This window comes from Aulonocara sp. 'chitande type north' Nkhata Bay, linkage group LG4 (assembly GCF_057382095.1).
Source record: "Aulonocara sp. 'chitande type north' Nkhata Bay isolate Kocher_YH1m ecotype deep benthic linkage group LG4, A_spYH_male_GT1.1, whole genome shotgun sequence".
Taxonomy (NCBI): Eukaryota; Metazoa; Chordata; class Actinopteri; order Cichliformes; family Cichlidae; genus Aulonocara; species Aulonocara sp. 'chitande type north' Nkhata Bay.
In genome coordinates this window covers 11,826,688-11,854,375 of record NC_141347.1, presented here as the reverse complement: position 1 = coordinate 11,854,375, position 27,688 = coordinate 11,826,688, and the positions used below count along the sequence as shown (strand labels likewise).

General features: G+C 41.7%; 2 protein-coding genes across 5 annotated transcripts; both read left to right on the top strand.

Moving 5' to 3' along the window:
- Positions 1-3,603: 3,603 nt before the first annotated feature.
- On the top strand, positions 3,604-14,197 carry tom1 (target of myb1 membrane trafficking protein). 4 transcript variants are annotated; one of them, XM_086288432.1, is made up of 16 exons: positions 3,604-3,788; positions 7,328-7,412; positions 7,505-7,583; positions 7,667-7,816; positions 7,919-8,053; positions 8,172-8,303; positions 8,528-8,644; positions 8,886-9,016; positions 9,132-9,174; positions 9,271-9,403; positions 9,537-9,600; positions 11,165-11,234; positions 11,519-11,584; positions 11,990-12,052; positions 12,300-12,339; positions 13,525-14,197. In XM_086288432.1, exons 1-16 carry the CDS (start codon positions 3,737-3,739, stop codon positions 13,611-13,613), a joined length of 1,449 nt encoding a protein of 482 aa, XP_086144558.1. In that variant the 5' UTR covers positions 3,604-3,736; the 3' UTR covers positions 13,614-14,197. The 4 variants fall into 4 exon arrangements, with proteins under 4 accessions (XP_086144558.1, XP_086144556.1, XP_086144560.1 ...); XM_086288430.1 differs by having other exon boundaries at positions 8,883-9,016; XM_086288434.1 differs by lacking the exon at positions 8,172-8,303 and having other exon boundaries at positions 8,883-9,016.
- A 929-nt stretch (positions 14,198-15,126) lies between these two features.
- gcat (glycine C-acetyltransferase) lies at positions 15,127-19,615 on the top strand. Its single transcript, XM_086288429.1, has 9 exons — positions 15,127-15,434; positions 16,163-16,293; positions 16,375-16,476; positions 16,552-16,698; positions 16,824-16,978; positions 17,290-17,372; positions 17,728-17,899; positions 18,097-18,218; positions 18,904-19,615. The coding sequence occupies exons 1-9, from the start codon at positions 15,221-15,223 to the stop codon at positions 19,053-19,055; spliced, it is 1,278 nt and encodes a 425-aa protein (XP_086144555.1). The 5' UTR covers positions 15,127-15,220; the 3' UTR covers positions 19,056-19,615.
- Positions 19,616-27,688: the final 8,073 nt, after the last annotated feature.

The following is a 27,688-nucleotide window of genomic DNA, read 5'->3' as shown; positions in this document are numbered from 1 at the left end:
TATTAATGCAAATATCTACATTGTTTATGTAGCTACAGTGTTATATGTTACTGTATTTAGTAATTACATGCATTTGTCTCCATACTTCAGTGGTAGCATAGCAACAGTGGCTTACTACATTGCAGCATTACTGCACAGACAGATACGCTCACTCTGTGAGACTCGTGCTTAAAAGACATGGGTTTAACTGCAGTGCAATAATCACAGGCTCACCCTGTTTGACAGAGGACCAAAAAAAAGCGTCTGTCTTGTTAGACAGCGATGATCACACATGCCTTGAAGAGCAATATGTGGGTGATCACAGAACAGATCAAAATGCAGCATGTTAATAATTACGGATAGTGTCTGTGGTTTGTTTTAATGGGCATCTGCGGGTGTAAGAGAGTAAAACTATAACCTCTGCCAGGCTGTGAGTCACCGAGTCTGAGTCATGCACCACGGTCACGGTCAAACATAACAAATGTATTACCCTGCTGTCACTCTGAGGGACATTTCTCAGTGGAAACGGTCATTTATTTCTTGGAAAACTGCAAGCTGATCTGCCTTCTGTTCCTGTGATCTTGTGTGTGACATTGTGTGTTCTGGGGTTTTTGTCCACTGTTTGCAAAGCAGGAAAAACCTGCTTGCTACACTCTTGGTATTCCCACAAGTTGTGCAGTTTGTAGTTTTTCCAGTTTTGCATGCGGGAATATTAACTGACTCCAGGTTTGTTCTGTGGCTGTTGACACAAGGTAGAGTGGATCTTTGCTTTTACATTGTTTGGGCCAGATTCTAACCCTACCATCTGAATGTTGTGGCAGAAAGAGCCTCATCAAACCAGGCAACATTTCCTAGTTTAAGTGAGCCTGTGTGAAATGTAGACTCACTTTGTCTGCATCATTACTTGGTTGTAACAAGCGGTTATTTGAGTTATTGTTGCCTTCCTATCAGCTCAAAGCAGCCTGACCATTGTCCTCTGACTTCTGGCATCAACAGGGCATTAGTGCTGTCACTCACTGGATATTTTCTCTTTTTCAGACCATTCTCTGTAAACCTTAGTAATGTTTGTGTGGGGAAAATCCCAGCAGATTGACAGTTTCTGAAATACTCAGACCAACACGTCTGTTACCAACAACCATGTCACGTTTAAAGTCACTTAGATCTCCTTTCTCACACATTCTGTGCTCAGTTTGGACTTCAGCAGGTCATCTCGATCACGTCTACAAACCTAAATGTATTGAGTTGCTGCCATGTGATTGGCTGACGAGATACTTGCATTAATCAAGCAGCTGAACATATGTACCCAATAAAGTGACTGGTGAATGTATATCAAAATACCTAGTATATAATATGCTGAAACTCATTATACTGACTAGCTGAGTCATCTTTGAACTATACTGTGTTTACGTCCATAGTGAAACTAAAAACGTGGAACAGACTTGTTTTCAGATGTCACTTATATTGAATTGCTGTTTTACAATCCTTCTGTTTGCAAAGTTCTGTTGTGTTGGTTATATATTAAAAAATTATTATGTGTTCAGGGGTTTTTGTTTACCGTAAGCAAAGGTGGAAAAACCTGCTTGGGGTTCCTGTTAAGCTCTTGGTATTCCCACTAGTTGTGTAGTTTGTCGTTTTTCCAGTTTTTTCTGTCAAGAATATCACCTGACCCAAAGTTTTCTTAGGGATGTGATTTACCAAGCAATTGAGTAAAATGCAAAATGTGAATATAAGTATGATACTGTGGCGTTAAATATTTAAAAAACAGTTTCAGGGAAGGACAGGAAGGATCAGGGTGTAAATTAAAACCAGGCTCTTATGATGTTTGCTGATCATGCACTGGATCAAACTTTGAGTTAAAGTCTAACAGCACACCCGTGTGGCAGAGAGCTACACAAGCATGAAGAGCCTCTCCTGTCCAGGTCTGTTGTATCTTAGCTATCCAAACTCTTATAAATGCACTTTTCTGTTCAGCTTTTAGGACCCAAGGAACTGATACTGTGGTGCAATCGGTTAAGATGAGTGTTTTTTTCTCCAGCTATGGTATGTAATACCTGATGAAGACCACGTTCAGTTGAGAGCTCCAGAACAACCAAGTTGTTTGCATTTTAGTTGCATTCACCATATACCTTTTGGTGTCAGAGAAGCACATGATTGATGTTTACATACAAAACTGTCTGCACTGAGAATTAACTCTTTTTACAGTTAGAGATGGTGTGCATTGTATTTCATTTTATGTAAAAAGGTTAGGCTATATCTCTCTATCTATCATAGATAGATAGAGAGATATAGCAGAGATATTCAGCTGCATGTGAGTGGTTCGGGAGATTCTCCATTAATTATTCACAACCGTTATCCCAGCTACAGTTATTTGGATGGTCTCTGCATCAGCTGATGGAGGAATCAACCTGTGTTTTAATTCAAACTGCATTCAAATAGCAGCAGCAATGATGAACTCCCTCATTCCAACAGCTAGCAGTCCAATATTCAGGCCACAGAAATGGCTCCTCACAAAAACAACAACAACAATAACAAAGCAGATACTTCAGTTATCGCATTTACTTGTAAACATACAGCAGTGGTGCTCAGTTACATTTTGTTATCTGGCTGCTTTGTAGCATTGTCAGTCTCTCTTTTTTAAGAGCCATCCATAAGTGTAGATCAACAAGAGGGATTATTGGGGTAAATGTGTTTAAGTTCCAAAATAAGAATTATGCATTCACAGAACCAGAAAATCTTATTGCTTGAAATGTAATTATCTCACTCATAAACACACACAATGTTGTGTCTCAGTCACAAGCTGCAAATCCTGTCCCCTTCTCCTCTGATGCAGTGAGCAGGTTGATAACCACGTAGGACCCAGAGGTAAAATGAGGAGGATATTAGAATAGTTTTGTTCTCTGCTGTTTTTCAGTCAGCCTCCATAGCTGAGATGATTCCTAAAACCCAGCGCAGCAAAACTACATATACAGCACATGTGACATATTTGAATGTGAAGCATTAAATTGGTCAGCTGAGATATTAAAGTCGCATGAAACTATAACTATACCATGATTTGATTTGATTTGAGCTCGCTACTAAACCCATCACCAACAGCCCACCTCAGCAAGGCTGACATTTGCTCTGTATTGTCAATGCTTGATCATTTGTGCATTATACATCCAACACGTGCATTTTCATGGCTTACTAGTGTAAAATGCAAATATAAAAACGGACAGAATTACATCAGCATGAACGTCACCACAGCTCTTACATTGAAAATGGTTAATTGTCTCTCTGTTAACTTATTTATCAAAATATTTCATTTTTAAATGATAACTATTGATCTATGACACACAAAAACAAACATTTATCGACCTTTCTTAGGTGACATTTCAAGTGATCTCGGGGTGCCCTGCTGCTTATGGCTGAAATCTGACTCTAATAGAGGACCCTTACTCAGTGCTCAGACAAAACTGTGCTTCTTACACGCAGGTAAGTATTGCTAATAGAGTGGCAGCAGTGCATGCAGCAAAGAATAATGCCTGTGTGTGGCGCAGTTACGCTGTACTAACACTGGTACGCTGACCATCTGATAACTGCGGGCTGCTTTCCCTTTAAAACGCATGACGCAGTTCAACTGGTGCCCCACTTTGTTGTGTGAAGCCGCAGCAGTCTGCAGGAGAGAGAGAGAGAGAGAGAGACAGCGGGGCCGCTTGCTGTCGCATACGGCTCGGCCCGGAGACGTCGGTGCTTCGCTGGGCCCCTCACCGCGCTCATCATGGAGTTTTTAATGGGGAATCCGTTCAGCACGCCCGTGGGACAGCGCATCGGTGAGCGCCTTTATGAGTCTTTACACTGCATAAAAAGAAAATTCTCCAGTCAGGCTCGGGCGTCTTATACCGACACCTTACATCTCCCGCAGTCACGTCCCTGCAGAGCTGCTCTGTGGACTCTTATTGTCGAGGCTTTTGTCGGGGTGATGCGTTATAATGCGATTATGTTAGAGAAATAGAAATCAAGTTAAATTCATTAGGACTGACAGAAGAACAACGGCTTATGGTTTGATTGACGCCCCTGTGAGACAATGACTTGGCAGAGGCGGGAGGAAGACGCTGAGGTGCTTCAGTTGATTGGTTGTCCCCGGCTCTGCCTTAACCTGCAAATAGCTGGGCGGGCCGCAAAGAGTGGCCGACATCCCCCTGACCCAAATCTGACGATCGTTTGGCTGTAGTCAGTGATAATGGTGGAGATCCAGAGATGCTCATTAAGATATGTAGAAGAGGAGATCTTAGTTGAAGCTGCAGTAAAAGTCTTTACACGATTTGTAATCTAAATAATATTATAATCTAAAGAAAACTTAAATATAGCCTAGTCTTGAATATAGTGAATTTAATATTTCCATCAGTTTTTTGGTCAAGTTAATTCAGTCATCTGATAAGCTGGTCTAAAGTTTAACCTCCACACAGTAAACTGATCAAAAATCCAAACAAGCCACATGCTGTTCTAGAGTCTATGGGGGCCCAGGGCAAAAATTCTCAAAGGGGCCCCTTCAACCAGCATTCATCACCATTATTCTATAAATAATCCAACGCCACCACCACCAACAATCCTCTAAAGTTACAGGTAAAACACTGATCAACAAACGGCAGCGTGTTCATTTTAGCAACAGTGTCCAACACTAGGTTGACGATTACGAAGTGTAATATTACTGTAATTACTATCTGCTACATTATATCAGCCAGCTAGCTATGCTAACAAGTCATTTACCAGTGTCCCATCACTGACTGTGGCTGTGCTAACTTGGCTGTTCTGCTAGGCTAGGTTCACTTATGTTAAAGGGCAAAGCAAACAAAAGAACTAACGTGATGATAGTGGAAGTGTCTGTCCCCCACAGTTAAGGCTAGAGTAGCAACAATTAGTTATTCAGCATTATGTTTAATTATGATCATTTTCTCCTCTTCCTCTTTTTTTCTTCTTCCTTTTCCTCACTTTGATGAGTGAGGAAAATGTGCCGTGTTCTCATGGCACATTTTGATATAGTTTAAATGTAACTCCTGACAAACCTTATTAAAAGTGCCCACTTTTTTATCTTTTGCCAATTAAAAGTGCCAGCAAATTAATGGTTTTCATGTAATTTTAATGTTTCTAACATGAAATCTTTTTTTTCCACACAAAAATTTTAAATAGGGTGAATTAGACATTAGACACCTCGGTCACTAAGGCATATAGGCTAGTCAGTGACATTCTGGCAAACATGGAGAAATGGCATGTTGCCTGACTGTTTGCAAGTCGTTGTTGGAGGTTATGAAATTGGTTAATGTTGGGACAGTGACAAAAAAAAGTCATTGATGATGATTCTTTGTTTTCTTTTCTTTTTTCTGTCATCAAATTTAAAATGTACTGTAATTTTTCATAAGATAGTAAAATGTAAAACCCAATATTTCCAAAACTGGGTTTGCATAATATGAAAAAACACATAAAAACATTAATAAAAGACAATTAATACAGTCCTGGAATTACTACAACTTCAAGCAGACAAAAAACAAACAAAAAGCAGCTTAATGTTTTCAGAGACTGAGGTCAGCCCCGTGGTATACTGTTTAAAATATTCCAAGTCTGTATGTTTGATTATAGGGTGGCTGTAGCTCAGGGTGGCAGAGCAGGTCAGCCACTAATCAGAAGGTCGGTAGTTCGATCCCATGGCTACATGCCAAATATCCTTGGGCAAGATACTAACCCCATTTTTGCCTACTTGTGGTGGTCAGAGGGCCCGGTGGCACCAGTGTCCGGCAGCCTCGCCTCTGTCAGTGCGCCCCAGGGTGGCTGTGGCTACAATGTAGCTTGCCATCACCAGTGTGTGAATGGGTGAATGACTGAATGTAGTGTAAAGCGCTATGGGGTCCTTAGGGACTAGTAAAGCGCTATACAAATGCAGGACATTTACCATTATTGGCATCCTTTTAAGTCTTGTCACTTTTAAAGGAGGTTTTACAATTTCGGTATAAATTTCAGAATTTACAGTTTGACTGTGGCTCTATAATCAGTGTTGGGGAGTAATGGAATACATGTACCGCCGTTACGTATTTAAAATACAAAATATGAGTAACTGTATTCCGTTACAGTTACTGTTTAAAAAGTTTGTATTCAGAATACAGTTACTTTGCTGAAATAAAGGGATTACACGGTGGTATTTTACTTTCCATATGTTCAGCTATGCCCTCTCTATTTTTGGTTTCCACGCTCCAAACAAAACACGCATTAAGAGGCTCTAAAGCCCGTGTCTCAATGTCGCGGCCCATGTCACCCCTACTTGCATAATGACGTGAAGAAATATTTTTAAAAATTATTCACAAAAATTATTTAATATGAAGGCAATAGGCAGAGTGTTACAGGCATAGGCCTAAAGAATGTAGCCTCATGGGCAGTGTAGTCCGTGCTTCAGGGAGAAAGGACTGCAATACCCGTTATGTGTCTGTGAGCGAGGGAGGGAGAAAAAGGAGAGTGGAAAAATGAGCTGTCACCGAGCAGAAACGGGAGCTGGAAGCATGTAAATATAATAATAACCACTGCAGCCAAAAAGAGTGCCTGATGAGCCCAGTTGTAAGTAAGCTATTAAGACTCGACTGTACACTTTGTTCGTGTTTTTCTCCGAAACAATAAGTTCCATTGGAGCAGCCTTTCAACACCTCTCTCTGTCTCTCGCTAGCAAAGTTGACCCAGACAACAAAGTAAAGCTATTTTTCGGCTACGAGCCCGACATGAACCCGACGTATTAGCCAGAGGTCCCTGTTTTATATACGCGTGGAATAGTTTTCTATACGAGATCGCTGCAAAAAGTGCAGCCTTACCTAATGTCCACCCAACTGTTACTCATTTTATATTAAGATTTAAACATCTAGTTGGTATGGCGAGTAGCCTTCAGCAATTGTAATAAATCACACATTCATGTAGTTGTAAAAAAGCATGATAATGTAATAGGTAATCCAAAGTATTCAGAATACGTTACTGTCATTGAGTAACGTAACGGAATACGTTACAAAATACATTTTGGGGCATGTATTCTGTAATCTGTCGTGGAATACATTTTAAAAGTAACCTTCCCAACACTGTCTGTAATGTCTGCTCCCTATGTATTAAAAGGCACCTATTTATATTCCTATTAAAAATATGGGAGTCCTAAGGTCAGTCCCTGTGGAACGCCACACAATCACAACCTTGACATAGGAAATGAAAATAATGTTTACTAAAGGCGAATTTGTCTCTATGTTGTTACCATGTATTACTCATAAAGGAATAACAAATTCATGTATTTCTACTAATTATAATGTAACAATGAGACATGTTTCATGTTTTCACCTACTTTGCACAGAGCGTGCGACCAGCTCCAGCCTGCCATCTGAAGACTGGGAACTCAACATGGAAATCTGTGACATAATCAACAGCTCAGAGGAAGGGTGTGTGCACATTCGTTATCTGTTAGCATCAGGAACAAGCTTGTCCTCTTGAGGTTGCATGCGGCTGACTATTGAAAATGTTGTAATTACAGGCCCAAAGATGCACTCAGAGCCATTAAAAAAAGGATTGTGGGGAATAAGAACTTCAAGGAGGTTATGCTAACGCTGACTGTGAGTGTTGACTCTTTATGTTCTCATCAGATGTGTGTAGTTTGTAATTGGTAAGGCATTTCTCTGAAACTCTGTGATTTCAGGTCCTCGAGACCTGCATGAAGAACTGCGGCTACAGATTTCACATCCTGGTTACAACGCGCGATTTCATAGAAGGGTTTCTGGTGCGGTCGATTATCCCGAGGAACAACCCTCCACAAATCCTACATGACAGAGTGCTTGGCATCATACAGGTGAGGTGTGGCTCAAGGGAATAAAAGAATAAAGTTGTTGTCATTCTTTAGTGTCACATTGGTTTACTGTCTAGTCCTAATTTGTGGTTTTCTCTTGTCAAGGCGTGGGCCGATGCATTCCGCAGCTCACCCGACCTGACGGGTGTAGTATCGGTCTACGAAGACCTGCGAAGGAAAGGACTCGAGTTCCCCGCCAATCAGCTGGAAGGTTACACACCACCCGAAGCCCCGAAAAAGGTGGATACAGGGCTGGGTGACCTTTGTTTTATTGCTAACAGTTGGGTGTTGCCTATCATCCTATCATCATCTTTGGTCTTTTTTCCTGTCTGGTCATTTCTCCGCCTTTGCTTATCAGACTTTGCCTGGCAATGGGCCTGCTGTTACTACTCTGCCTGCTGTACTCCTGTCTTCCAAACCGCTCATCCCACCTCAGACCTCTGATCTAAAACTGGCCCTTGAGGGAAACAATGCCTTGACTCACAGCCAGGTGATGGGACTGGAAAGGGACTTACTCTTATTATAATTGCACTGTGCTTCTCGCTAACTGGCTTTTCTATGTTGGTTACAATAGAGTCACAGAACTCCTTTTTGTAGCTGTGCTTCTTAATTCTTTTTCGCTTCCAACCCTTATAAAATCAATATTTGCCGCCTTCTTCTTTTCATCGAGTCACCGTACCTGTGTTTATTCAGTAAGTGCTGTTGATATTCCAGGTGAAGAAGCTAAAGGCAGAGCTAGGAGTGGTGCGCAGCAACCTGACTATGATGTCAGATTTGATGAGTCAACTAGATCCAGTTACGGTAAAACAAGCAGACATGGAGCTGCTGGAGGTAAACACGCACACACACAAGCGCACACACACAAATGAAGTCACATTTAAAAACAAGCTGCGTGTGTTTTACTGCATGAATGTGTAATATTCTCTGTGAGTGTGATCCTTTCCATTAATGCTGAGTAACAGTGCCTTACCCTTAACTGATCTCCTACTTTATACGTTCTGTGTTGCATCTGGCCCTTCAACGCCCCCCCCACCCCACCCACGCATTCTTTGTCTGATTGTGTCATTAGCAGTTATACACAGTATGTAAAGAAATGCAAGACAGGATAGTGAAGATAGTCCCCAGACTCAGCGAGGAGAAGCTGATCGAAGAGTTATTAGCAACTAACGATGAAATGAACACCGCCTTCAATCGCTACCACAGGTACCTGCGCCATTCTCTCCATCGCGTCATCGTGTTTATTGGCAAAATAAAGAGAAAGGCAATATTTCAGCATGGAGTTTCTCTGCACACGATGATTTCATTCTGTCGTCGGCAGGTTTGAACGACGAATAACAAACGGTCAGAACGCAGAGCAGAAGGTAAAGAACGTGGCGGCCATTTTTGGAGTCTTTCCACACAGTAGTCATAACGGCGTGAACTGGTTAAATTGTGCTGTTTCCCTCTGTGTCTTTCAGGGCCACACCTATGTCAACTTAACAGAGCTAGACTTGAAGACTGACAGCCAATCAGAGGCTGCTTCAGTTACCAATGACAGCTCAATGAGTTTTCCAAAATCTGACAGTTTGTCCAGTCAGATGGCAAAACTTAGTAAGTACTGTACTTAGATATATTTTATCATGGCAAGCATAGGGAAAGGAATTATGCAGCGATCCCTAATTTCATGCAGAACGTGGAGACTTATTCTGCTCTTTATTTGTTCCTTTTGCGTTTCTTCTTCCAGGTACAAGTGAATCAGATGACACTTTATCACAGAAAATAAATGTGTCAACTCAACAAAGACCAAGGTACAGAAAAAACCTGCATCATAAATGTGCAACCTTTATGACATAAACAGATGTTTGCACAGCAGGGTGATGTTTTAAATTGTAGAGCTGCACCACTCACAAAAATGTCTTGTTTAAGGCAAAATTAAGTCATTAGTCTAAAGGAATCTTAAAGGAATATAGATTATTTATTAAGCACTTATTAAACTTTAAAGTAACTCTCTTAACTGATAAATACACAACTGAAATAGCTGAAAATTGATAATTAACTCAAAATAAACAGATTTCAGTTAACTAATAATTCACTGAAATCGCAGTCTGGCCTAAATAGTTAAATAAGAATTTATATAAATGGTTGCAATAATTAGCTAAAAAGCAAACCTTTGGCTTAAAAGAATGCATAATCTGTTAACAATTTCAGATAGTTAGCTATCAACAAAAGGTTTAAATAAATCACTAAAAGTGTCACGGCAAGTGCTGTGTGGCAGGCGGGATGAAGGACCCAAACGCAGGACTCAGAAACTGAAAGTTAAACTTAAGGCGCAGCTTTATTCCTGGGAAAAACTGCACATAAGAAATACACTTCACAAAAGTAAACCAAAATCTCAAACATGAAAACTAGAACTAAACCGTACAGTGGAAACTAGAAACTAGGAAACACATGCGAGAAAAACAAACCAGACTGAAAAGTAGAATATTTATGGGAACACGAAGGGAGAAACACAGCACAGAGAGGGTGTATGAAGGTTAACGACAACAAGCAGGGGGAAACTGAGGAGTAAGATACACAGGTAGGATCACGGGAGGATGGGGAACAGCAGGAAACACAGCTGGGACAAATCAGACATGAGAGAAGGGAAGGCAAAACTAGATACACTGACCAAGCACACGAGACTATCAAAGTAAAACAGGAATACGACACGGAGTCAAAGACATGAGCTTAACACTACAACATAACTGACATGGTAACAGAGGCAAGGATTACTAGACAGGAGATGTGGGACCAGTACAGGGAAAGAGAAAACATGGGGACGGAGACTGAACACAGAACAGAGACTGTCAAAATAAAACACAAAGCACACAACAGGCACAGAGACACAGACTAGACACCGAACAGAGGGAGCACCCAATCTAAACCTAAGAACTAAACTCTTAACAAGAATTAAACCAAAACATGGGATAATAATAATAATCAAAACAGCACAACAAGTGAATCAGAACATAAACCATAATACAGAATAATACCAAAACACAAGCAACTCAAAATGATCCAGAACTGTGACAAAAAGTTATAAACATTAAAATAGCTAGCTAAAGGTGGTTGAACAATTTGGCTTTTTACAACTTGAAGTAACCACCCTTGCCCTTATATGAACAAATAAATGTGAAAATAGGTTTTAAAATTAATTTTTTGTGACTATTCAAGTAAATTACGGTGATTTAATAGAATTGTTTTGTGGTGACAGTTCCCAGTCTTTCTTTTTATTTGTTCCTGAACACATGAGCCAACATTTAACTTTGTTAAAAGTAATATCGGTTACTAGATTACGTTGCAGTTAACCTATTAGTAATTTTTGCCTTTCAGAGACGGGAGCGGAGTTGTGGTGGACGGTCTTGCTCAAGCTCAGGACAGCAAACTACAAAACACTGAACCTGTAAGCAAAGATGTCTATACTGCTTGCAAGGTTTCGATTTATCGGCTACTATAACTGATTTTTTCTTTTACTTAGCTGTGACATGACCTTTAGGACCAAAAGTAAATTCAGTTATGATATTGTTACATTTATTTTAAACAGCAAGCATACGTGAAATCCTGGGTTTTTTTGTATATGACAGAGCACCAAGTGCTGTACATAATATCTGAGCTACAGGCCTGAGTATGTGTTACTTTGTTTGAGTAACTGTTTTCCTCCTGAATGAAATCTGTCTGTACGTGAAGGATGGCAGTCCAGCTTCCACTCGCAGCTCTTCACCAAAGTTAGATTGGATGATTAAAAGGGGAATGGTGGGTGTGAATTTTAAAACGTGCCCTGGCTTTACGTTGGTTTCGCCTTTTCATACCCTCTGTCTTTTGGTTCTTTTCATACAGTTTTGATTTACTTTGCTGTGGTCTGGGTTGGGTCACTTTTTGGCTTTGGTGGTTCAGTTACTGAAATAGAGCACAAAGGTTTGCATGACCAGTTGTGGCGTCGTAAGAGCATGACACTGTTCGGTTTGCACTTTTGATATGCTGCATTGTTGTCACACCCGAAGTCTTCCTCACTGAATGCTATGTTTAGCCACATGTGATTTTTCTTTGTTGTTGTTTTTGCGGTTGACTTTCGTTTTTGTTTTCATGGCTTCGTAGCTTTGTCAACCTTGATGAAGTTTTATCCATGTAGCCAATCTGTGTCTCTTCTTTCTTTCTTAGATTCCTATCACCCAGTCCAGTGTAATGGATGATATTGAGAAATGGCTTGCTTTGGATGATGAGGTAAGTCTGAACTGGGAATGATATTCATTCATCGAATCTACTTTGCCGTATTTAAAAGTTTAAAAAAGAAAAGATGTTGGTGGACTTTGCAGATACCAATCCAAGGTATTAGAAATTTTTAGATATATCTACATAAAGGTGACTGACTATAAAAAGAAAGGACTAAGCGGGTGGGTTTAATTTGAAATTTGGTACACAGTTATCTTAAAGGATAATCAAATATACTTATTTTGTGTTTATGACACAGTATGATGACTTTGAGGACTCCGATGGTGTGACCAGTGAAGGTGAGGATCCTTACCCATATGTCCTGTTCCAAAGGAGCAGATTTTATAACCAAGTTAATACATGGGGCACACACTCTTAAACAGAAAACTTTCTTTGGTTATATTAAATGGAATATTTGCAGTGAAATACACACCCTCTTTTAGAGCTGATAGACTGTATATAAAACAATGGAGATAGTCTATATGGAAGCGTTGCCTTTGTCAAATGGCCAGCAGGTGGCAGTGTCTGCTTTCAAACAGAAGTCTGAACCTATGATCTTGGTCACTCCTTTAAATTCAGTTTCAACATGGCATGGTATGTATGCTTCAGACTGCGTTCCTGAATAAGTTGGAAATTATGAATTTTTAGTGGAACACTCCCTCAAGTCAGAGTGGACCAACATACCCATAGTTAGAAATCCAAGATAGCAGCGCTGAATTCAAACAGTAGTAAAACTCTAAATATTTGATCTGTACTGCAAATGTTGTGTACTTGTTACTCATTAAATGAGCCATAGCAGAGCGCTGATCAGGTTGCATCACTGAATGTGTTTTCTGAAAGGCTTTATAGCTAGTGATACCTGAAGGTCTCTACCTTGCTAGGAACCAATATTCTCTTTCATTGCTCTTTCTGGAATGTGCTAACTCGGGATTGACATCGCTCGTGAGTTCCAACACATGCCTAGATATTCCAGTGTATCTGGAACACGGCATTTGATCATGGCTGGCTTTGATTGACAGCTCACTACTATCAATATATCCTTGTTTTTTCAGTCAAATCCACTCTACACTCATTGCGACAGCTAAAATTCTCAGGTTAAGGCATGAAAATGGGATTGTTTTTTGTTTTCTTTTTTTGGTAGCTTTATCCATCTTTTATATGCAGTCTGTGCTGAAGCTATAGACAAAACCTATTGTCCATTCAGATTGCTGCTAAAATATTTGAGCCACTGGTGAACTGCAGTGAGCTTCTTTAATGCTTGGTAAATAGCTCCCCGTGTTACCTCTACCAAGGTAACCAAGGAGGTTAGAAGGACTTTTGTTTTTACCCCCAAATGTTTACTACTTCAAGGACTAAAAATGAAACATAAAGCACTCACATGTCTGGTCACAGCTCACTTTAACTCCAAAGTTGTGGCTTTGTTTACTCAGTGCAGGAACTTTCCTATAGATGTCTGTTAAAGTGACTCCTGCTTGCCTCCCCAGAGTTCGACAGGTTTCTGGCAGAGAGAGCGAAAGCGGCCGAGCGTCTGCCGTCCCTGAGAGCTTCCTCGCAAGACAACTCAGAGTCTTAAAGTCTCACCTAAACCTGCCAAAACTAACATTACTCATGAAGCTCCGGCGCCACCTGCTGGATAATGGAGATTTCTTATTAATGAACAGTTGAATGGCAAATGACATTGTATATGTGTACCCTGCTCTTTTGCTGGGGGGAGCAAATGTGTTTTTTAACTTAAAACTAATGTCTGCGGAAAGACCGAAGTTTTTACTTGACGTTGTTACGAGGGTTGATCCACAAGCAAACATTTGCACATTTTTTTATGGTTACATTCCTGCTGTTAAATGAGAATATTGTTACAAATTTTGCAACATAGATGATGTACTATATTGCTGTTATATATACATATATATATATATTGTTAAAGATGATGATGAGGTACAGAAATGCCCCTGTCAAAGTAGCAAACACTTGTAAGAGAAGCTCAGCCATAACTTGTGGTAATAGTTTGAGGCTTTATGTCGTTGTTGATGTCGGATGCTGAAGAAAATTTATGAGTTTTTTTCACATTCAGCTTGTCCCTATGAAGATGTTTTACTTGAAGTTTAACAACAAGTGATGACACACTGCTGTCATATTAAACTAAAAGTATTAACTGGAGATTTGTGTGTTTGCAGTCTGTCTTTTTTTAAATATGTTTATAGACTTTTTCTTGCCATTACCAAAAAAAAAAAAAAAAAAAAAAATGGAGGCATAAGAACACATTATTTACAAATTTGCAAAGACTGGTCCTGTCCTTCTATATTGCCACAGGCTGTCTCTTCTAATTTTGATAGTAAATGGTAAATGGACTGGTCTGCTCTACCCAAGTACTCAAAGCATCTCGCACATACATTCATTCATACACATGTTCAAACTCCGATGGACGCATCAACTCAGGTCTTGAAATCTTGCACAAGGATACTTTGACATCCAGACTGCAGGAGCCAAGAAGCAACCCATCGATTGCCAGAGAAGCCGCTCTACTTCAGTGTCCACCTGGGCTGGATGTGAGGCTGGTGACAGCTGGGTACCCATATAGTACTATCACAGATTATAAAAAAATACTTAATGGTGGCAAAGGAATAGTACATTTTTATTTAAAAAACACATGCATGGTTCATTTATTGTTTGTGTTTTAGCGTGATGTGTATTCAGTCTGGATACTGAAGGCACTTTCAACACACTGAAATAAATGTGTGTGTGTGGGGGGGGGGGGGGGGGGGGGGATCTCGATCTCGGTGCCGACACTCAAAAACAAGCAATGTTTTTTTTTCTAGTTGTAACATACTGTATTGTCACATTTTTTTTGCTATAAATGTACTATATTTAAAACGCAAAGTACTTCCTGTGATGTACAAAGTATTTGGAACGTACGAAACGTGACTAAAAGGAGTAAAATGTTGTTATAGTTTATATTAGGCATCAGACTGTGGACTACCAAAGTGGATATCAGCCAGTTAAAAAAAAACTGTCTGCAATGCGATTGGCCCAAACAAGCCACCTGCCAGCGGCCCTGCGCTCTGATTGGTCTTCCAGACAGACGCCTACCCTTGTTACGTGACGCAACCACGCTTGCTCTTTACATTGAGCCTTTCTGTGCCACGGTTCATATATCTTTAACAGCATAACGAGTTCACCGCTATGTCTCTCGGAAAAGCTGCCCGCAGTTTGGTGAGCCCGCTCCGGGGGGCTCTGCGGTGTTCGGGCCTGAGCCGCAGCTACACCGCTGCCGCTGAAGCCCGGGCGGTGCTGGAACACGAGCTGGAGACGATCCGAGCCGCGGGGACGTGGAAATCGGAGAGGATCATCACCTCCAAGCAGGGTCCTGAGATCAGCGTGGACGGCAGTCGTGGCAGTGAGTACTAGGAGTTTCCAGTTACAGCAGTTTTATAAGTGAGCAGTAGCACCCTCCTCGGTGATGGTCCTTAAACGCACCGTCCCAGGTAAGGTTTCAGTTCTGCCACGTTCTTATCTCAGCGGTGAACTTGAAGTAATCCCTGCTACTCCCTTGTTTTGCACTTCTGAAGCTATTCTCGGCGCAGCCTTTGGAAAAACATTAACCAAGAACTCGTAACAGCAAAAGTATGAGATTCAAGCTTTAAATAATTCAAAATAATTTGTAAAGTGGTCTTTATATCATCAACAGAAAGCTGTTTTGTGCTTTGTACAATGCAAAGTTCATTGTTTGACTTGTGAAGGCTCTAGCATTTAACTGCACTGCACCAGTTAATCTCTGCTTTATTTGCTATTGTTCCAGCAAAGCAGCCGATCACTGTTTATATTTCAGCATGAACCCTTGCCAGAGATTGACTCTGCTGATTTATGAATGGGCCACAGACTTTAGGTCGTGACCCCTCGTGCACCAAAACGACCCCGTTCATTTCATGTGCCCAACAGTGCCACAGTCCCATGCATTGTTTTCTCTGTCACTCTTTGTCTTCTCTCTCTTGTCTCGTCTGTAGCCTAAAACTACAAGCAGAACTTCTACTCCCAGCTTTGACATGCTCAAAGAGGTTATTATGGGACAGTGACTCTCTCTTTTTTAACCTTAATTTTCCTTTTGTGCATCCAAAATTCTCTCAGGTATACTGAACTTCTGCGCCAACAACTACCTCGGGCTGTCCAGTCATCCAGAAGTGGTCCAGGCAGGAATCGATGCTCTGAAGACACACGGTGCTGGACTGAGCTCTGTCAGGTTCATCTGTGGGACGCAGGTCTGGTGCTTAAAGATCACGCATATCACCCCAAAGCTGTCTAATTCATGAGGTTAATTTTGCGTAATGCGTGATTTACAGGATCTCCACAAAAAGCTAGAGCAGAAGCTCGCTGAGTTCCACGAGAGAGAGGACTGCATCCTCTACGCCAGCTGTTTCGATGCCAATGCGGGACTTTTTGAGGTAGGTCCAAATGGATTTGAAGCTAAGGACCTCCCCCGTTACGATCAGTATAACTCTGAATTATTCTCACAACAGGTGCTGCTGAGCCCAGATGACGCAGTGCTCTCTGACGAGCTAAACCACGCCTCAATCATCGATGGCATTCGCCTGTGTCGAGCAAAGAGGCTGCGGTACAAACACATGGACCTCGGTGACCTGGAAACCAAACTCAAAGAAGCTCAGGTGCGTGGAGTAAAACATTCCTTCTTGATCCAACTCTCCTTGCAGTGTGTTAGAAGAGAGTGAAAAATGACAGCTTACTCAGAGGAGGTCACACACCAATCACCTGCACTCTCTGTTGTCCTCAGTCGTCTCGTATGCGTCTGGTAGTGACAGATGGGGTCTTCTCTATGGATGGAGATGTGGCTCCCTTGCGAGGGATTTGTGACCTGGCTGAGCAGTACGGAGCCATGGTGTTTATAGACGAATGTCACGCCACAGGTTTCCTAGGGCCTCGGGGAAGGTGGGTAAGAAAAGACTTCAACTGAAAAATCATAAATCGGTTATTTTGCAAAATAAAATACAAAAGACCCCTAATCATAAAAGTGTAGTGCCCAAATATCATTTTTAATTTCTAAGAGAAGAGTGGATTGTTATGAACAGCCTTTTAGGGCAGTTTTTTTTTTATTCAGTGTCTTTTTCAATATGACCACTAGGTGTCGCCAAAGCCCCGTCTTACAGTAACTACCGTGAGACTGGGCTCTTGATAAAGTTTAGCTATCTCTATTATCAAGAGGTGACGAACTAATGTTACCACTTCCCTCTGATTTGCAGAGGAACTGATGAACTCCTTGGAGTGATGGATAGAGTTCATATTATTAACTCCACTCTTGGCAAAGCGCTGGGAGGAGCAGCAGGTATGACTCCATTCTAACATGAAGGCTCTCATAACATCTTTTTATTAAGTATAAATTAGTAAAACATTGTACATTTAACACAGACATAGAAAAGAAGCATTTGTTTAGTGTAGTGCATCGGCCCACCTGACAATTCCACTTTTGATATTTACTCAAAGTTTTTCCTGTAATAAATGCGAGTGTAAAGTCCCTTTTCCATTAGTACCTACTCGATTTTCAGGGTTTTCCATTAGCTAATAATACCTGTTACCCAGGTACTGTTTTTGAAACTCCTTCTAACCGAGGTTCCAAGTGATCCGAGCAGGTACTAACAGACTTATCCAAGGTGTGATGTAGTTGTTTTGTTTTCTCTCAGGTGGTTACACAGTCGGCCCAAAGCCTCTCATTGACCTACTCAGGCAGCGCTCACGGCCCTACCTATTCTCCAACGCGCTCCCCCCTCCTGTGGTGGGCAGTGCCACACGGGCTGTGGAACTGCTGCTTGCCTCCAACGAGATTGCCCAAAGCATGACGGCCAAAACGATGCGGTATGTTTTGTTCTTACAAACAGTGGAAGTCTTCTATGTTTTTAGTGTTGTGTACATCATAAACGCCAATCGATTTATCTGTAGCAATACTAATATCATATATAGGATGTCCTGCACTTAGTGATAAGGTTTATACTGCTTACAACTGGTTTTACCAATTTGTGAGTATAATAGTTTTCTCTTTGCTGTCAAATCAGGTTCAGGAACAAGATGACGCAAGCCGGCTTCACCATTGCAGGCTCAGCTCACCCCATCTGCCCTGTGATGCTTGGCGATGCACGTTTGGCCTCTTTAATGGCTGACGATATGCTAAAATTTGGTGAGACCATAGACTGTATATAATAGATGGAATGTTAGCCATTCATTTTCAAAGAATTAATGTTCAAATTCTGGCCTCTGCCATGTTGTTGTTTTTTTTGTTTTTTTCTTTAAGTCAGACATGACCGTGTTTTGATGAATGACAACTGCTAAGTTATTGGTTTATTATGCTAGCAAGGCTGGTTAGCAAGCTCTAACCTGAGTAAGTGCTATGGCTACACAAGCTAATTAGTGCTAAGTAAGAAAGAAATTAAATACTGCTTTTACACTCATCAACTGACCACACTGACTTGCTGGACAAGCTAGAACATCCTGTTTCCCGTACAGCCATTTATCAGTAAGTCAAGGTGCCCACAAGCTTAAATTTACCTTATTACAGTTTAAAATTGTGAGTAATAAAATAATTCACCACCTGCACTGTTGTTGTGAAGGGGGAAACTACAACTAGAGACCAAAAGTAGTTTTTTGTACCAAGCTAAAAAACATGTTCATTTCTGGGAGTCTGAGGATTGACTCACTTTTGGAGAAAGCCTCAAGTGGCCGCTCAAGGAACTGCAGTTTTTTTGGCACTTCCACGTTAACTTTATTTTTTTCTTTAATGTAGATGAAACTGACTCACTTAGCAGAGAGTATGTGAATCTGCCACTGTGTTTATACAGTGTCACAGTAGTGTCTTCCCTCCACAGGAGTGTATGTGATTGGATTCTCCTACCCAGTCGTACCAAAGGGAAAAGCCAGAATCCGTGTTCAGATTTCGGCAGCACACACGGACGAAGACATCGACCACTGTGTTGACGCTTTCATCCAGACTGGCAGGAAGCACGGCGTCATCTCATGAATCGAACAAACGAGCTGGAATCAGAAGGATTCAGAAAACTGCTTGAAATTGCAGGGTCACGCTGCCTGTTACTCAAGATCCATGAATGATGGTGATGGAAATTTTAGTTATATTTGTAGGTCACTGGAGGTGAATGTTATTTTTGTGCTTGCTTAACTGATTAAAGCACTTTTGCTAAAGTGTTTGCATTGGAACAAAAAGGGCAGTTGATTAAACACTTTTCATGAGTGAGAAAATGTTTCTGAAAGGGCATTTATCCACCCCGCAAATGTGATTCTGATGACTGTGAAGATAATGGTGACACATAGTGTGCATAGATTATCAGCATGTGTGGTAAACATTAAACATCCTTCAAAGAGTAGAAGAGTTTTATTCATAAGAAAAGTCCATAATTCTCCTCTGAAGTTGAGATGCTAAATGCTAGATGTGTGATACCACTGATTTCCTTTTCGATCCCAAGTAATATTCAGGGTGGTATCGATGATACTGATCCGATACTTTGTACAAAAGCTTATTTTATTTATTGTATCTCAAATTATAGCATCATAATGATTACAGGACATCAGATTACTTGTTCTTATCACTTAATAATGCAGAGTTCATCATATAGAAATAAAAAACCTGAAGTTGTGCGCTATTTGAACACCTTGCCAGCAGCACTAAAGGGCTCCGTGAGAGACGTCTGTCTCGCCCTAGCAGCACCTGTCCCTGTCCTCCTCTTCAGTTCACCTCAGCATACGCTCGTCATATTCTGTGATATGATTTACTCTGAGGTGTTTGACAAGGTTAATGATGTTGCCACAACCATACATGCCAACCCTCCCGATTTTTCCGGGAGAATACCGAATTTCAGTGCCCCTCCCGAAAATCTCCCGGAGCCACCATTCTCCCAAATTTTTCCCGATTTTCCACCCAGACAACAAAATTGAAAAACCATATTGCAGAATTCATAGCGCGGCCCAGCCAATTCCAGTTTCCAACAATGGCGGCAGCGACTTAGTTTTAATATTACTCTTATTTCTCTTTCTGGGTTGCAAAAAAAAAAAAAAACTTAACATATTTTCAGGTGAGAATGTAGCTGTGTAAACTTCAAATATCTGAGCCGATTGACACATCATTTTCAAACCCCCGCGGTCTTTCGCTACTCGGGTTAATATATATATTAATATTAATTTATATATATATATATTAATTTATATATATATTAATTTATAAAAAAAAACACCCAGCACGCCCCTGCGGGCGGTTTATCCTTCAAGCTCGGGTCCTCTACCAGAGGCCTGGGAGCTTGAGGGCCCTGCGCAGTATCTTAGCTGTTCCCAGGACTGCGCTCTTCTGGACAGAGATCTCCGATGTTATTCCCGGGATCTGCTGGAGCCACTCGCCTAGCTTGGGAGTCACCGCACCTAGTGCTCCGATTACCACGGGGACCACCGTTACCTTCACCCTCCACATCCTCTCGAGCTCTTCTCTGAGCCCTTGCTCATATATATATATATATATATATTAATATATATATATATATATATATATATATTAATATATATATATATATATATATATATATATATATATAAATATATATATATATATATAAATATATATATATATATAAATATATATATTAATATATATATATATATATATATATATATATATATATATATATTAATATATATATATATAAAACTTTATAATTTAACTTTATTAATCCCTCGGGAGGGTTCCTCCGGGGTTTCACACAGCTGAATAAACGTCAAACAGAAAATGATTAAACAGAAGAGTTTACGTCAGTGCCCGGTTATATTTTAGATAGCAAGGAGCAGACGGCAGCGTTTCACTCCACCGAGGGAGCTCGTGACGTACTATGGTAAATGGCCTGTATTTGTATAGCGCTTTTACTAGTCCCCCCCCCCCCCAGGGACCCCAAAGCGCTTTACACACCCAGTCATCCACCCATTCACGCACTGGTGGAGGCAAGCTACAGTTGTAGCCACAGTTGCCACTGACAGAAGCGAGGCTGCCATATCGCACCATCGGCCCTTCTCGCCAACACCAGTAGGCGGTAGGTGAAGTGTCTTGCCCAAAGACACAACGACCGAGACTGTCCGAGCCGGGGCTCGAACCGGCAACCTTCCGGCTCCCATTGAAATTTGTATAACCTATTTAAAATCTAAAACTTAAAATTGTCCGTAGCCTACTGTTGTTACCACTGTCCTGTTTGTAGTGATGTATCTCTTGACAGTCGACCAGTTGGATGGAAAGCTTCAGTTCATCATAAGGCTTCATCTCAACATCACTAGTGTGCAGGCAGGAGTGGTGAAATGAAGGACCCAATGTGCAGACTGTGGAGACAAACGTGAACTCAAACAGCTTTAATGCTAAACTCAAACAGAACAAAACTTAGGCTGCGTTCACACTGCAGGCGAAAGCGCATCAAAAATCGACTTTGACCCTGTGCGACCCATATCCGATCATGGTGTGACAGTGTGAACAGCACAAATCCGATGTTTTCAAATCCGACCTGGGTCACTTTCGTATGTGGTACTGAATCCGATACAAATCTGATGTTTTAGAAAGCGACTGCTGTTTGAATGGTCATCTCGCATTAAATCTGTCTTTTACGTCACTGACACAAGACAGACGCCAATTATCAGCGCCCAAGAAGACATCGCGAACGCTTCCGGGCCATCCAGTATAGATGTTAGTGAAACTGTTGGGAAGACAGCGTTGGAGAAACGTGAACATTTTATTTGTACTGTATAATCTGCAGATTCTGACAGAAATCTGCAACTATCCTTTGAAGCACCGCTCCTCTCTAAAACAGCAATAAGGATAATTATTAGGCCATATGTAAATAGCACAATAACTTTATAACTTAAAACAAAATTGGGAAATGTAAAGTCCGAAACAAGTCTTTATATTAAAGCCATCAGTCAAACAATACTGTTTGGTTTGGGTCTAAACAGAGCGCGTTGTGTGTGACGTCTGATTTTGCGCTGTTACGGCCCTAGCAGGGCCTCCTCCTGAAGGTGCCTGTGTGGGCGTGTCCCACCACCTCTTCTGCCTGAGGTGCCACCTTTCCCTGTAACACAGCTGACTCACATCAGTAATTAAAAGTATTTAAGCCCAGGGAAAGGTGAGCTCTGGGCCAGAGTGCCATTTTGTGTGGTGTTTCCAGCTAGTGAGCTGTGCGTTGTGGTTTCCAGCTAGTGAGCTGTGCTTTCCTTTTGACTTTTTGCTTTATTTGACCAACGCCTGAGTTTTGTTTGTGTTTTATGGTGATAACGGCTTGTCCGTCTCTTTTAGTTGACTTACTTCAATAAAACTGTTTTATTTAAACTGTTTCGCCTCCTTGACTCCTTTTTCTGACCCGGTCACTTTTGTTACTTCCCCCTCACTGCCTAGACCCCCCCCCCCCCCCCCCCCCCCCCCCCCCCCCAGGGGAACGTAACAAGTGGGGGCTCGTCCGGGATCGTTGAAAAGGGAGTTTTGAGTTGGAATTGGTTTTTGATTATCTTGCTGTTTTTTACCTTTGGAGATTCAACTTCCCAGTTGAGTGTCCAGCTGAGCTTTGTTTTAAGTTCTTCCTTCGGGCACTCTTTTGTTATTTTGCCTTTTTTATTTTCAGAGTAATCCTGGGCGGGGATTAGTTCCCTGTTGGGGGTAGGCAATTCAGGGCTCCGGTCGCTGAAGTTTCGCCTTTCAAGTTGCTTCGAGCCCGGCACGCTCCAGAAGATAGGTAAAGTTTGTTGTGCTTAGGAACTGGGTAAGTTGTGTTTGTTGTGTATACTGTAAGAGGTAAGTTGGTCATTTAAACCAAGTTGTGTAGTTTCGGAGTGAGTTGGCAGAGAGGTGTGGTTGTGTCTTAATTAGGGTGTGTTTTCTAACCCTTCTCCGGCCCCTAAAATGGCTGATGCAGCCATCAGTGCACAGGTGTCTAGAAGCTCGTTTGTGGGCAATAACATCCACCTGGTTCCCGTTTTCTGTGAATCCAGTGTTGAGAGCTTCTTCAGTGTATTTGAAAGCATAGCAACTGCATTACAGTGGCCTGAAGACGTGTGGGGGGTGATGTTGCTGTGTAAATTCACAGGTAAGGCTCAGGAAGTTTGCTCTGGTCTGTCTATGCAGGACAGCCTAGTTTATGAAAAGATTAAAAGTGCTGTCCTCCAAGCCTATGAACTTGTGCCTGAGGCCTATAGGCAGAACTTTCGAGGTTTGGAGTTGGCACAGGGTCAGTGCTACCTTGACTTTGCTCAGGAGAAGGCAAAGCTTTTTGGTAGGTGGTGCTCTGCAAGCCAGGTTAAGAGCTTGGGGTTGTTACGTGAGCTCATGCTTGTGGAGGATTTTAAAAACTCTGTTCCTGAGTGTATTGCTCTTTATTTAAGTGAACAGAGGGTTTCCACTTTACAGCAGGCTGCCATACTGGCAGATGAGTTTACCCTAACTCATAAAACAAATGCTGTAGAATGTGACATCCCTTCTCACTACAATACATCTTGGAGAGCTAGGAGGGAGCCAGCTAACGAGGCTGAAAAAGTGGTGGTTTCAAGTTCCAAAGCAAAACTGTGTTTCTTCTGCCACAAGCCTGGCCATGTGGTTGCTGATTGTGTGAAACTGGCACTTAAGCGGAAAGCGTATCGAAAGGGAAGAAGGCCTGATTTGAAAACAGTCACTCATGGTTCTCAAACTAACAAGGTTGTCAGGCCCAGCAAAGGACCACACTTGGGGCATAGTTGTTTAAGGGGCTCCTGTGGTCAGTGTAAGGGATCAATTAACCCTGAGCGGCCGCTGGTTGACAATTTCCCAGGTCCCCAAAATGACCTGCAGGGGGACAGGCTGTGTATAAAACCACCAGTAAGACCCGCAACCCTGGCTAACAAACATGCCTGTACCGGTGACTTGAGGAATCGTCTGCAAAGTGTTGCAGAAAGGTCTTCTGACTGCCTGTGTTCTCCACATGTGATGGCTCAAAGCCCTAGCCATCACATGAGACATTGTTTTGAGGGTCTGGGGCCACCTTCAGTAAGTATTTTGAACCCATTGAGATGGGGTTGGCAGCTTCCGCTGACAATGCCTAACCGTTGCTATGGGGTTTAGTAGGTGGAAAACCTGCAATTTGGTGATGCAATGGTTACGGACTTGATTAATCATTTTGGTTATCGAGATAATTTGACAAACCACGGGTTTGTATTTATGGGAGGGGGTGTTACGGCCCTAGCAGGGCCTCCTCCTGAAGGTGCCTGTGTGGGCGTGTCCCACCACCTCTTCTGCCTGAGGTGCCACCTTTCCCTGTAACACAGCTGACTCACATCAGTAATTAAAAGTATTTAAGCCCAGGGAAAGGTGAGCTCTGGGCCAGAGTGCCATTTTGTGTGGTGTTTCCAGCTAGTGAGCTGTGTGTTGTGGTTTCCAGCTAGTGAGCTGTGCTTTCCTTTTGACTTTTTGCTTTATTTGACCAACGCCTGCGTTTTGTTTGTGTTTTATGGTGATAACGGCTTGTCCATCTCTTTTAGTTGACTTACTTCAATAAAACTGTTTTATTTAAACTGTTTCGCCTCCTTGACTCCTTTTTCTGACCCGGTCACTTTTGTTACTTCCCCCTCACCGCCTAGACCCCCCCCCCCCCCAGGGGAACGTAACAGCGCATGCGGACCGCTTTGAGCGTTTTCACCTGCAGTGTGAAAGTAGCCGCAGGCAGGCCACACCGCATACATGATGGTAGATCACAACATGGACACAGAGAAACACAGGGCTTAAATACACAGAGGAGCAATCAGGGAATGGGAAACAGGACGGAAACACAGCTGGGGCAAATCAGGCCTAACGAGACAGGGGAAGCAAAACCAGACACATTAACATAAGACATGGACCTTCAAAGTAAAACAGGAAACATAACACAGAAATGCAGACTTGACACAGGGATACAGCAGACAGGGGAGACAGCAACTATGGATCACAGACAGAAAACCAGAACACTAAAACTCTAACAAAACCCACACAAATAACCTAAACTAAGAATAATCCTATGACCTATAAGGCAAAGCTAGAATATAATGAAATAAACAAAATCAAAGAACCAAAAACACAAAACACTGGGTCGACGACCCTGGCAGCCTAACACTTGTACCCAGAATGGTGCACACAGGCTACAGAACTAACACACTGTTTTCATCATTAACACACTACCACTCAAAATTTAAAACACATGTTGCAACCTCTTCTTCTGCTTTTTGCTAGACTGAATACAGCTTCATCCATGAAGATGTATTCATGAGGCCTAACCATTGAGTCAAGCTCAAAGATTCTCTTTACACAACAAACTAATTTTAGTTCTGTAAATGAAATAGTATAATGTATACATGTGCTATGTATACAAGTATACTTATGGTATTTTGGTATTTTGTTTAGAATTGAAGGAAGGCCACATGAGGGTGCTCACACCAGGAGACACTTATTGTGGATATGGTCCATCAGAATAATGCAATTTGACTGCGTGAAATGCAGCAAGAGAATGTAAAAGACAACATACATGTTGAATCTAGCAAAAAGGAGAAGAAAAGGTCGCAATGTCGTAGGTCAACGTGCCATTATTGAACTGCCTGGCCAGCGTGGTGGAACTGTAACTACGGTATCTGTGCTGCCATCAGCAGCTATGGGGTTCTCCACAGTCATGTTACTGTTGGGCTGTACAACAATGAACTTATAGTAACATTCCCAGATGGTCTACGGGATGCTTTGCTTGATTAGAGAGATCGCGAGCAGGCAGAGCATCCCATATCATTTGGGCCAATGTGAGCTTTCACCGAAGTCCAAGAATATGCAATTGGTTTCACAATGAACAGCATTTTATCAATGTGTTTCTTCCACCGCAATCTCCCTTTTTGAACCCTATTGAGGAGTTTTTCTCAGCATGGAGATTGAAAGTATAAGACCGAAACCCTTACAGGAAAATCTACTTCAAGCATTGAATGGAGCTTGTGGTGAGATAGCAGTGGAATCTTGCCAGAGCTGGATTCGGCATGCTAAACGATTCTTTCCTCGCTGCCTTGCAAGAGAGCCCATAGCATGTAATGTGGATGAAGTCCTGTGGCCTGACCCAGCACAGAGGCGTGATGCTGAGTCTTTAATTAGTAGGGCACTACTGCTGAAAAGCAGTTAAACAGCATCTTCAATGTTATTAGAAAAGAGCTGTTATCCAGTAGTTTAAGATTAAAAAAAATTGCTTTATTTATTAATTTTAGGGTTTGTTTCATTTTTTGCGCTACATTAGAAAACATCAAAATAGCATTGTCATTTTTGTTATTTGTGTTTTGTAATCTTTATAAAAGCCTAGAAAAAACACCTTTTAATCTTTTGTATATGGCGAGATGCTGTGGGCACCTAAGTCTTTGATAGTGTAGAATTTTCAAGTCAATACCATGGTTGCATCTACTGAAAATCTCAGTGACCTTGACTTCAAGGTCAGAGGTCAACCTTTCTGAAAATCAGAGGAGTTTTACATTTATAACACAGGTATGTCTACTAGGAGGCTGAATGGAAGCACTATATATTTATAAACAATCAAAAACAACAATTATTACACAATTTATTTCCAATTTGTATGGAATTTATTTCTGTAAACGTGGTGTTTTAGGTCTGATTGAAGGACTGATGTGATGGTAAGGTGTCCGCTGCTGCGCTTTGAAGATTGGTAGGCTTTCTTTTTTTAATTTTCACAAGAATTGCTACTTCCCCTAGAGTTTTAGCCACTCCAACAATCAGAAGATTTCCCTATGAGCAAGCATTTAGCAACAGTGGGAAGGAAAAACTCCCTTTAAAAAGGAAGAAACCTTCAACAGAGCCAGGCTCAGGAAGGGACAGCCCTCTGCCACGACTGGTTGGGGTGGGGGGAGTGAAAATTTAAAAAAAAAAGCCAAAGTGATCATTATTGCAGCAGCTTAATTAATTTTTGCAGTATAATTTGCTGTTAATGTCATTTTCCAACCCCAGTTTGTGTTTTTATCACTTTTGTCCAGGGTGGAAGATGCCATGCTGGAGACTGATTCAGTATGGTCTTTCAATGTTGATACATGGGAACCTTTTAGAGAGGCCAGGGCTGAAAAAGGGATGCCGGAGAACCTGAGAGGGTGTTATCCGCTGGTGTGCATCCAAGGCCAACATCTCTTTAATTAGGCTGACAAATAAGCGTTGGCCAGCTTCTGGTCCTCGTCTAAACATCATTAGCTGTTCGAGGTCATCCAGACGTGTAAGTATTATGTATCTTGTCTCCAGGGATTCATGTCCTGTCCCTGGAACAGAGCCTTTAAATTGTTCTTCCGTCTTAAATGTCCAGCACTGTTGTTTGTATTTGTCTCCAATGAAATAGTTTTCAGTGTACACGCCAGAGTCTAGCACATGATCTGGTGGCTGACCCTGAGTCTCTATGATGAATTTCAGATAATCATAGTCATTCTCCGAAGGGTAGAGTGGCACCCCTGTAGCAAGCTCCACAGCCACCAGCCCCAGAGACCACATGTCACTTGCTTCGTTATAAGGAAGGCCAAGCATAACCTCCGGTGCACAATAACCAACCGTTCCCACACAGTCACCAGGCATCACTGCAGACGCAGGACATGCGAGGCCAAAGTCTA

Excerpts from the sequence above, each read along its gene's own strand:
- tom1 (XM_086288430.1), top strand. The coding sequence starts at position 3,737 with ATGGAGTTTTTAATGGGGAATCCGTTCAGCACGCCCGTGGGACAGCGC. Across the intron at positions 7,817-7,918 it reads GAGTGCTTGGCATCATACAG|GCGTGGGCCGATGCATTCCG; the intron begins GTGAGGTGTGGC and ends TCTCTTGTCAAG. Across the intron at positions 8,304-8,527 it reads ATGCCTTGACTCACAGCCAG|GTGAAGAAGCTAAAGGCAGA; the intron begins GTGATGGGACTG and ends TTGATATTCCAG.
- gcat (XM_086288429.1), top strand. The coding sequence starts at position 15,221 with ATGTCTCTCGGAAAAGCTGCCCGCAGTTTGGTGAGCCCGCTCCGGGGG. Across the intron at positions 16,699-16,823 it reads CCAAACTCAAAGAAGCTCAG|TCGTCTCGTATGCGTCTGGT; the intron begins GTGCGTGGAGTA and ends TGTTGTCCTCAG. Across the intron at positions 18,219-18,903 it reads TGACGATATGCTAAAATTTG|GAGTGTATGTGATTGGATTC; the intron begins GTGAGACCATAG and ends TTCCCTCCACAG.